General features: G+C 36.3%; 1 protein-coding gene across 1 annotated transcript in view; it reads left to right on the plus strand.

Moving 5' to 3' along the window:
* The window catches only part of LOC145690410 (ATP-binding cassette subfamily G member 4-like), a 271,793-nt gene that overhangs the window by 144,771 nt on the left and 114,829 nt on the right, over positions 1-12,193 (plus strand). Inside the window, exon 3 of the mRNA XM_081765255.1 lies at positions 5,838-6,027. Coding sequence (XP_081621381.1) covers positions 5,838-6,027 — 190 coding nt within the window. The remainder of the gene's footprint in view (positions 1-5,837; positions 6,028-12,193) is intronic.

A 12,193-nucleotide genomic window follows, 5' to 3' on the forward strand; every position in this document is an offset into this window, starting at 1 on the left:
GATGAATTACAGTATTTTATCAAATGCGCATGCAAATGAGTTAAATACTTAAAACAGTTTTACTCACCATCATTCATACTTCTGCGACGATCTTGCTTTCTTGAGTAAGTTAATGTCATCCTTTATTGCCAGTCTGAACTCTTCACATCCATGCTTACATTGAACTTCACTTTCATCACTTGTTCCAGTGTCGACACTACGAGTTGACTTTTTTCCTCGCTCCAGTAAGTGTTAATAGCACTGAAGAGCTTCTCACAATCAACATTAGTGCCCGGTAAAGTAAACAAGGATTGCACGAGTGGCACAATCACTTTTAAATTTGACCCAGCCCGCACTAAATCTTTGTACACTATTTTCCATTTGCCCATCATTGTCTCTCTTTTTTCTCCCCATTGTTCAAGGTGTTCTTTACCACATCTGTATATTGTACAGTAAGTGTCAAAAATATCATTATCACTGAATTCCAACGAACTGTCTACATGTTTTACCTGCTCATAGAAATATGCAAACGACTCCTGAAATTCTTCATAGGTAACTGATGTGTCAAGTAGTAAATGTTTCATCTTGTTTACTTCTCCGAAAAAACGTTGTGACCACATCTCTAAGTATGTTATTACTTCAAAGTAAAACCTTCTTGACATTGAGTAGGCATATTCCTCTTTTATATTCCCTTCTTTTACAAGTTTCGTAAGTAAATTTCTAGCAGAAAACGGAAAAAGGTTTTGTTCAATTCTATTTTTGTATATCCTCAGAAGTTCAAAATATTCAACAAAAACTTCAGTCACTGTTATATCCTCCTCCCCAATTTGTGTAATTGTTTCAGTGAACAAGATTAGCTGAGCATGCAGGAAATGCAGCCACAACTCACTTGTTTCGTCTCGAAAGAAATTGACTATAGCTATTGGAGCATTTTCATCACTCAAAAAGTACACCTTAAGTGGTTCATACTGATGTACAATTTTTTCTACACACGGAAGCAGAGACAAGAATCTCGTCTTTGAGTGATACAAAAGAAACTCATAATGACAGCCAATGAACTCACAAAAGTTTTTTTTTTTTTTCAAATTTTCTGTCCTTACAGTAAAAATACTGAAATGGTTGTATATTTTTTAAAAAATTCTCAACATCGATCGGTATTACTCTCGAACACGACACAGAAATTCCATTGTGAAGGATATGAGGCCCACACCCGATAGGAAAAACACTTTTCTTCAATCTACACTCTAGTTCGATATGCACGTTTCCTGTTGTTTTATTTTTTATGCTTCCAAAATTTACTAGTGCATTATCAGCTACAAAACCGATTACCTTATTTTCCAAACAAAACTGACGTAATGTAGCCATTAATACGTTCGACACAGTTTCCGAGGTTTCATTTGATATGCTATGAATTTTTAGAACACATGTTTTTACATTAATATCAGTATCTACTTCACAGTACCGCACTAAAACAGGCATGAGTTTGGTTGCTTTACGATTGGAAGCATCACAAGCAACAACAACGAAAGGAGCCTTTTTAACATTAGGGTATACTACTTAAAATATTTTCTGACCACACTCCCACCATATTAGTTAACAAAGCCTCTGTTTTCGTTCTCGCACATGCAATTTTTTTTTTTATTTATTGTTGATTTCAAAAGTTTGCTAGTGCAGTCCATGCTTCTAAAAAAGTGGTTATGTTTAACATTATGGTATGACCACACAAGTTCTAGTCGAATTAAATCTAGCTCTTCTGAGGATTCTGTGGTGAAAAAGCTATCCAATTTACCTGCTTCGGAAGTTGATGAGCATTCAGTGTGCGACTTAGATTTTATATGTTGGTCTATATCATATTTCCGAAGAAATCATTTTTTTTTTCAGAGAACTCCATCTTATATACCGTGCACCATGCTTTGTAAACAACGTTACTGCGGGCCCTTTTAATGCAAGGATAGGTTAATTCAAACGCTTGATTATACTGACATTTTCTTTGCAACATTGTTAATAAAATAAATCCTTCCAATCCACGAATAATATAATTGATTGAGTGTACGTACGCACGTTAATTAGAATAATAATCACTGCGCGATTCCCACTACCAAGAACTGACTCAGTTTGAAGGGAAAACAAAACCCCGTGCAATGAACTGTAGGAATACCAGATATAAATTCCGAAAATATAAATCATTCCAGGTACTCAATCAATTTAATTAACAATTTAATAATTAAAACGTTGAAAGTTTGGATAAATCTATCACTTTAATTTTGACGTCTTTACTATAGTTTTAGTACTAACTAATAAAAAACAGTTTAGTTATATTATTATTTTTTTCTTTTGCAAAAAGAAAATCTGGCAACCCTACAATGCAACGAGGACGAGAAACGCAGCGTTGAAAAGGTCCAAGTTTTTGCAGGGGGAAAAAAAATGCGATTTTCAATGGGAAAATGCATTAAACGTTAAATGAAATTGAAAATACCACAAAAGAGTATAATTCGATATTTTTGGGAAGAAAAAAGAGTATAGAGTATATGAACCTCGAAAAGAGTATAATACTCTTAAAAAGAGTATGTCTGGTCACCCTACATTTGACATATTCATGGATGAAGAAACACAACAAACATATTAGCGTTTGTAAAAGATTGAAGATTGAAGATTCTTAAGCAATTATGTTTTATTCATGTACTCCTAATTAATTACCTTCAAGAAAATCATTACATTTCATTTTCTAAAATTATAGACATTGAAATAAGAGTAACTTCGCTTTGTGAACAGGCCGGAACAAAAGCAGCTTCTTTCTCCGATGCAACTTCCACATATATTTACTCAAGACTTTGTACCCTTTCACGTGCATGGCAAGTGCTGTGACCACAAGTCACATACCTTAAGCAATTCGAGCAGAGGTGTCGTCACTCAGTGGGACATCTTTACCCAAGATACTATATATCCTGCACTTTCGCACTACAATGCTAATTTTGAGGTGAGCACGTGGTTGGATTTAGGTTACTTTGCTTGGAAGGGATAGTCTGGTACTGCAAGAGGTGAAACACTCTTATATACATTTTACGCTTTTACACCACAGAGATCTTACCAATTTTAGACCTATTTTTATATTGTATTTTAAACTATCCGGTTTTACATATTTTATTCCCTATTTTAGTTAGATTTATCCGATATGTTTTTAATTTTCAAAAAAATTCATTTTTGATTATTGCTTCTTTTTTTGAAAAAGTTACTTACACCACTGCAATTTTAATCTCCCTCTATATATATGCTATCTTTTTCTGCTGTAAAGATTACTCGTGTAATGAAATTCTAATTTTTGTCCAAATTTTTCAAACCAGAAACTTAAAAAACTAAATGAATTATAAGGAAAGATAATTACTGAATTATGTGAATCATATACCAGCCAACACTTTCTTTTTACCTGGCAGTTATACTGTTTGGAATCAAAAATGTAACTGTTGGAACTTGCATTTTCTTTCTCATCAGAAGTTACAAAATTAGTTGACTCGTCTATCCTATCCCCATTTCTGCCACCTAAGCTCCTGTATGATACAGTATTTAATTAATCAGTTTACGTCGGCGAGTTTTGCTTTAAACTGTTGAAGACATGTTAATTTGCACGGAATTCGGTTTACCAGAATTCATTTATACTATATTGTAAAACTCTGTCCCATATAGGATTTAGGTAGAGCGAGATAATAAAAAGTGTGTCCGGAATCGACTCCCACTACCGGCTTTTATTATAAAATTCACTAAATAACAGTATTTTACAGAAATACTACAAAGATATTCTTCTCTATACTTGTGAGGTTAGAAACACTTAGGCCTTGACCGAGAGGTCGCAGACGGGATCTTCACAAAGCCCCGTGGCAGGCTAGGCAGAGTGGCGATAGGGTTTCCCAATGCTCTGTGACAAGCAGTGAAGAGGTTATGTGTTCACAGGGCCCCGAAGCAGGCTAAGCGACGGAGGTTAGGATTCCGAACAGAGCCCCGAAGCAGGCTAAGCCAGGAGAAAGAAAAAGCCAAGAGTCCCTAAGCAGAGACTTGGGGTTAGGTTACTCCTAATGTTCCGAAGCAAACAGTAGGAGGGACACCAGTGAACTGATGCTGGTCCGCTGTCAGCTGCTGAATTTATAGATCCACAGACGTGGATGGCGCTGCTGCTTCGATGTCGTCGTCTGCTTCGTGAGAGGAGCAAGAAGTCCGTCATCTGCTGGTTGTAGTGGATCCATGTGGTGCATAGTATCTTCACGTAAAACCATGTGGTGGTGTTTATAAACACAAGCGTAAAGAGTTGTTTGTACACAATACCACGTGGGACATTACAATATATTTACCCTGTTTGTGTGTCGTCCGAGAGATAGAAAATCTCTTGAACTGTTTGATGGATTAGCAACAAATTTGGCGAAGTTGTAGAGAATCAAAAGTTATGTGCCAATACCAAACTGGCGGATTAAAGCGATTGTCGAACCAAAAGTGATAGAAATTAACCATTTTCGGTTTTTTAACGTTGCTCACTATAGAGCAAAATCGGTAGCGAGAAGCAGTTTTTCTGAAATCGATTAAGTGCTTTAAAAATACATTTCACTCCATCCTTAACTCTCTCCCAAAACCGAAAGTAGTAGAAATAGACTACAACTTCTGGTTTCAATATTGATTTTCATAGAGGGAGACGTAGTGAGAAACGGTTTCTGGAATCAATTTGAATTTCTAGTATTATGCAGCGTCTGCTCTCTTTAAAACTCTATTCAATTTAATTGGCAGAAATCAATCACTTCTTGTTTAAACGTTAATCGCCATAGAGCAAAAACAGTAATAGATAGCAAGAAGCACTTGCCTCTAATCAGTTAGGTGTCTTAACGATGTATTATTCCATCTCCACTCTAATTTCTCTACTAAAACCAGAAGTGACTGAAATTAGGCCTAAGCCCAGAGTTTTTTGTTGAGAGGGGTCTAACACTACAAGTCCTTAGGTCTATGTAAACTGAACAGGTATTAATCTGCACCTGAAAAGATGATAAGTAATTCTAAAGTACTTTCATTTATATCTTCAGGGAAAAAAAATATATTATAGAACTAGATTATTTTATAAGAGAAAGAGTACAGATGAAGTGTAAGATCAAATTTTCTTGGGAAAGTGTATATACGTATGTATAAATATACCACATTGACTTGATCCCTAGTCTTCCGTTGCAAGCGCTGCTATCGGCTGAAGGGATTCCACTCGCTTTCTCTCGCTTAGCAACAGCTGAACCCTTATTGGCTCAACGCGTGGGTGTGTGAGGGTGTGAGCTTTAGTTCGCATTGTTGCCACGGCTCAAGACATTTTGGCAGCACAATAAAATTAGAAATTTTTTGGGGGGTCCAGACCCAGTGCGTCCCCCACCCCACCCGTAGATGCGCCTCTGGCTTAAATCATCCATTTCCAGCTTTAACGTTGATCGTTACAGAGTAGAAACGATACTAGATAGCTAGAAAGAATTTTTGTAACCCAACTAAGCGACTCAAGAACATTTTGTCATTTCTATTCTAAAATTTCTATTACATAAATCCAAAAGTTTCAGAAAATCAACCACTTTCTAGTTTTAACGGTGATCGGTATAGAGTAAAAATAGTATAGTAGTAGATAATGAGAAGCGATTTGCTGCAATCAACTAAGCGTCCCAAGACTATATTACATCTCCACTCTAATCTCTCTATTAAAACCGGAAATGGTAGAAATTGTATTGTAGCGTACTGTTACGTGTTATAGTGTACTTGCTATTCAGATAGAAGACATAGGATCTTTCGTAACCTGTTTGTCTTTAATCCGGATTGCTGAAAAATTCACTAAATGGTGTTCTTTTATGTTACAGGGCGTTTGGTGCAACAGGTGAAATTCTCATCAATGGATATCCAAAGAACTCAAAGAAATTTCACAAGCTCTCTTGTTACATTATGCAAGAGGATATCCACCAGCCATATCTCACTGTCGAAGAACTATTAACTATAGCTGCAAATTTGAAGTTGGGAGACGAACTCACTAACCAAGAGAGGAAGAGTGTGGTGAGTTCCATTTTATTTTCTAATTATACATCGGTTCATGTTTAGCTACATTTCATTAAAAAAAAAAAAAAACTTCTTTTACAGCATGAAGCAATGTGAACCAGGGGCGGATCCAGGGGGAGGCGATCGGGGCAATCGTTCCCCCCAGAACAGGAAGCTTTCTTATTTTATATATATAAATAAAACCCATCCCAAAGTTTGGAGCTCTTAAAAGTAGCAATATAACAACCCACCCCCAGAAGTCGGTCCTGGATCCGCCCCTGATATGACCACGAAGAAAACTGCATCAAGAAGGATTTATTAATATCTTTTGAATTTGTCACATTGTTTAATTCATTTCAGGTCTGCAAAGTCTTGATTTTTTTTTTCATACATTTCTCTGTTTCTATAGAAAAGCAAATCACATTTGAACACATTTTAGGGACTTTTGGTCACAGTATAAATATCCCATAAGTGATTCAGATATGCTCTAAAGTGTTCTAGTAATGAATCAAAAGTGTGCTAGATGTATTCTAATCTTAGTAAGATATAATCTAAGATCGGACAAAGTATGCCTAAATTTCTGTTGTGTCTTCGCGGAAACTACTTACTAACTATGCAATAATTGCAAACTTGAAGCGGAGCAATCTACCTTTATTGATTATTCATAGAATTTTTTTTAGTATATCGATTGTTTTCGTGGATGAACACGACATACAAATAGTTGAATTTGGCATATCAGCAGAAAGCATAATGGATTTGAAAAATTGTGCTCGTTGAACAAAACTAAAAGGACTTCGCCCTATTTCTAATGCTGAAGAATCCATTTTCCATTGAGATTCCTCGTAGGTAAGCGGTTTCCTTTGGCGTGGGAGACCCGGGTTCGATTCCCGGTAGGAGCTCATGTGGTTCCTTTCCACGTTAATCAGTAGGTCCACGTCTCATATAGCCTCGCCGCTGAACGGGACGCTAAACTAAGATCAACTCAACTCTATTTTCCATTGTTTACAATTAGAATTCGCGAGCCAAATGATTTTCCAAGGTTAAGTCTATGAACATCCCGCTTTATTAATGGTTATTCCTCAATGGTATGTTCTATCGGGACATCCGATCCCTTTCGACACTCAGCGCGCCCTCTTGTCAAATTTGGCTAAAAATGGTTCAGGCGTCTCGGAGGAGTATCGAGATAAACGGACGCCTAAGTCGTGTAAGGAGAAGCTTTGCTCCAGTGAAGACAGATTGGATACTTTTCACAATATGGACTCTCATTCTTTGAACGGCCTTGTTTGACTCGTCTTAATTTTTCTAGTATCCCTTTTAGACATGTTCGAAGTATTTCTTTAGGATTGTACCTAGATTTCGATTTGGAAGGACCAATGTTTAGATAAAGTACAACTAATGCTTTGGGGCGGGGAAAGGGGAGTAAGAAAATAAAATTCACACTGTTTTCACTATGTATTATGGATATTAGAAGCTACAAAATAGTTCATGAAAAAATCCAACAAACACACTCAAAAAAAAATCAAAAAAAAAATCAATGTTGTTTAGAAACTACTTTTCTTCATAGTTTAACATGTCGAAACATGTCCTGAAGTTTTCCATCAGTGATCTATAACACCTCCTAACACTGGTTAATGGGAATTGGCTTAAGAGTGTTCAAATATGTACCTAAACTTTTGACGTATTCAATGCGTATAGAGACAAAAAAAACGACTTTGCAATGTGTGGTCTTTTTTTTTTTTTCTTAACGTAATTTAAAAGTTGTTTGTGTCTGCATACTCATTGGATACATTAGAAGTTCAGATTCATTTTGAACACTCGTAGGCCAGTTCCTATTAACCAATATTAGCATGCATTCCTGGTCATTTTGTTCACTGGTGGCAAACTTCAGGACATTTTTGAACATATTTAACTATGACCAAATATATTTCCTTAACTTATTCTAACGAACGACATACATTTTACTTTAACGCAAAAGAAAATTCGTTTCTCTCGATTTTTTCGAAAGCTACGCATGAGAATTTATCCTGAAGCATATCAATTTATTCAGCTTAATGTTTTTTTATCCACTCATATATGTATCAATAAATATTTTATAGAACAAAAAAAAAAAACTTTTAACAGTTGATCATAATTGTATAAACCACACTATGATATCTGTCATCTTCCTGTCATAATGAAAAACTTCATAAGGGTATAACTTCAGGATCATGTTTCACCGTAATAGGTGGTGGCATGATTCTCGTACAGCATAAAGTTTTAGGTTTATGACCAGGGGCATCATTTAGGGGGGCGGGGAGGGGCATTTGTCCCCCTCTGAGTTTGAGATTTATATAGATTTTATCAATAGAATAGTAATAAGTCAGTGAAAAACGCGAAATTTTACTTATATCAAGGGGTCTTGCCCCTCCCCCCAAGCCAAATCTGAAATGACGCTACTGTTTATGAACTATGTAACCGCGTTCTCAAAAGGTCTCTACTAACTTCTACCCTTAACCAATTTAATCCAGTTTCTACTTTGTATTCCTATTTCTGTGAGATCTATCTTAATCTTATCCTCCCATCTGTGTCTAGATCTTCCTAATGGCCGTTTAACAACTGAACTTCGAGGCAAACTATTGAAAGCATTTCCACTTTCTTCCATTCTGGCTACATGATCTGCCCACGTGAGCCTCCTAGATTTGATTTCTCTAACAGTGTTTGGTAAACGGTTAAATTATGTAGTTCCTCGTTATGAAGTTCCGCCATTCACCGTTCCCATTCCTCTTAGGTCCGAATATTCGTCTCAGGATTCTATCCTTAAATACTTTTAGCCTACGTTCTTCCCTCAGAATAAGCGACCATGTTTCGGAACCATACATCATAACAGGCATGATTATAGCTTTATATACTTTAAGCTTGAAATTCTTGAACAGAATTCGGTACGAAAAAAGATTTTGAACTGAATAATTACATGAATTTCCTGCTTTTAATCGACAATTAACTTTTCGAAAACTATTCATGAGGATTTGCACTAACCAGTATCATTTTGTTCATTTCGATATGGTATATTACATGTCTCCTCTTTGAACTTTTTTTTGTCGTTATTTGCTTATAATATTCTATTAATAGAATTTCTAAACTTCAAATTATATGTTTTTTTAACGTTTGCTGAACAGTTATAGTTAGTAATAATGCTATACTTACCAAAGTATTTATGCGTGAATTATGGTAGCTTGATGTAACCAAAGTGATAATTCCAGAAAAATAAAATAAAGGTAAGATTTACTAACGAGTAAGAACATAAAAGTAAACATAAAAGTAAGAATTTTCTGACTGAAGATTAACTATTAAATATGTAATGATAGTTTAATGGCTGGAAGACAATTATTAAAACGTGTGTACGTATATTTAAGTAAAGAATTTGTGCTTTCAAGGTGAATACAATAGTAATTTTAATTACTGCTGTTAGTATTTGATTTGACTAACATTAAGCTGTGCTATTCTGTTATTAAAATTTGGTATCCTTGATGACTACAATCTCTCGTTATTTATCTATTTATTTATTTATTTATTTATTTATTTAATTAATTAATTTCTCTCTCTCTCTCTCTCTCTCTCTCTCTCTCTCTCTCTCTCTATATATATATATATATATATATATATATATATATATATATATATATATATATATATATATATACAGGGTGTTTCAAAACAACACCAACAACGTTTCGGAGGTGATTCCTGACATCAAGATAAGACAAAAGTATAGATCAATCTGGGTGCACAAATGCTTCCTTTCGGAGATATAGGCTCCCGAAAACATGAAAAAATGAACTTTAAAGGCCCATAGCTCCAATACTATGGGACCCATCGTAGTCGGGTCAAGAGTTCACTTAGGAATATATGCGCTATCCAAAAATACATGTTTCAGAATCCTAAGGTACTCACGCAACAATTTTTGTAGAGTGAGTTTGGCTACGGGCATATAATTTGAAGTACTCACAAACTACCTCTATAAAAATTGTTGCAGAAGTACCACAGGATTCTGAAACATGGATGTTTGGATAGAGCACGCAGTAGTTCCTTAGTGAAGTCTTGAACCAAACATGGTACATATATTACTTACAGCCTGAAAAAAAAAATACTGCAGGGATAAGATCCCCCTAGTACCGGTACATTTGCGGGAGTGGAAGGGGTGACTTGTAGAAATGATCGAAAATGACCGATATTAGTTGCGAACCCATAGTTTGCGTAGTCGTTGAGATTAATCGCGACACTCCTGATGCCGCTGTAAGTCCATGTTCAACTCTCCATTAGCAGATCTATGTGGTGGGAGGGTGATGATACTATGTAAAAACATTCTAAAACGACCGATATTATTGTTGAATCCATAGTTTTTTTTTTTTCGGGTAGCTGAGATGAATATTCAGATCTCGATACTGTTAAAGTTCAAATTCAGCCCCATCCAGGCCGGTAGCCAACAGGATTGCCAACCGTCCCGATTCCGTCGGGACTGTACCGATTTCTGACTTATATCTCCCGCGTGCCGCCGGACGGACACTCGTCGGGACGCATATTGTCCTGATTTATCGATTTTCAAAGTTAATTAATATTTTGCTGGGTTATTTTAACAAAGGAATAATTTATTCTTTTACATCCACAGTTTTATATGTAGAATCAATTTAACAAATTTGTGTTTTAATTACCCTAATGTTCCAGACAAATGTTTGGAATCGCCGTCAACTTAAAGCTGAACTACTCATTACTTCAAACTTGGACATGTTTGTATTGACTTTATCTCAACTTATAAGGACAACGAGAAATTGACCAATTCTGCTAGGAGTACCGAAAGTACATACACCGTGTATTTAAGAAATACTAAATTCTGTAGTAAGAACACGAAGTCTCTTTTTTGCATTTTTAAATTTAAGTTTACCAAAGGGAATAGCCAAATAACGGACTTGTTTACTTGATAGAATGTTTCACTCACTCTTTAAAGGAACTCATTTGTGATAAAGAAAATGAAATGAAATCTTTGAGTTTTACGTGCCACGGTTATGCCTGCTAGGCTAAAGGATACAATGATGAAAAATGAATGAAAATGGTGAAATGAAGAAAGTGGGAGGAAACGGGAGGATCCCGAGGAAACTCACGCACACGGTGTTTGTCCACCACAAACTTCACTTGGCGGGAGCAGGGTTTAAACCCGGGACCCCATGCAACAGAGGTGAACACTCTACCACTGAGCTACCAAGGCCTCCTTGTGATAAACATTCTATATAGGTTTTTAAGCGTTGTTTATGTTAAATAAATTACAATCGTTTGGGTGTGAATTTGTTGTATGATAATAGCCAAAGAACAAGACTTGATTTTAGTAATACTTTTTGTCAATAATTGTTTACCAATTTTAAATAGAAAAATTAGGTGCCGCATTCATTCAGGTTCTTATTATTAAGCTGATTATTTACATTGTTTTCAACGACTCGCCATACGTGCAGACGTCTCCGTGAGTGGGGAAGGAGGGCTCCAACATCGACTGTCCCGACCCGATTTTTTCTTACGAAAAGTTGGCAACCCTGGTAGCCAGCCCAAAAATGTAGGGGGGGGGGTAGAAGTTAGTGGGGACCCATCCAACCATATTACATTTCATCACCATATTATAGTTGATTTGCAGGCCTACTGTGAAAATTTTAGAGGGCCAGCGAAAATTTAGATGAGGGCGCCCCCCGTGGATACGGGCCTGGCCTATCCGAATAGGAAGAGGGGGAGAAGAGATAAAAAATATAAAATGTGTAAGATGCCCGAGATTACGGTTGAATCCATAGTTTTCTGCGATCAACTAAGCGTCCCGAGAATATATATTTTATCTTCACTCTAATCTCTCTACTAAAACCGATAATCTACTATACCGGTGGGGTCACTCAGTCTAAAAAGTATAAAAGCTTTTTCAGCCCAATCAACCTGAGTGAGATTTCCCTAATTCACACCAAACAAATGCCGGGATGGTATCTAACATACAGGTCCCATGGCGCTTCCTTCCCTTTCCTCAGATAGTGTGATCGCCGAGGGACGTCATCCCTCACACGTGACGGGCTACCATGTTCATATAGATGGCGTTAAGCCCAGAAATCTATCTCCTAATTCTGAAATCTACTACCACTTCTAGTTTCAATAATAATTAAGAACATATTACAGCATACAA

The sequence above is a fragment of the Thermobia domestica genome, chromosome 7 (assembly GCF_964235325.1).
Source record: "Thermobia domestica chromosome 7, izTheDome1.hap1.1, whole genome shotgun sequence".
NCBI lineage: Eukaryota > Metazoa > Arthropoda > Insecta > Zygentoma > Lepismatidae > Thermobia > Thermobia domestica.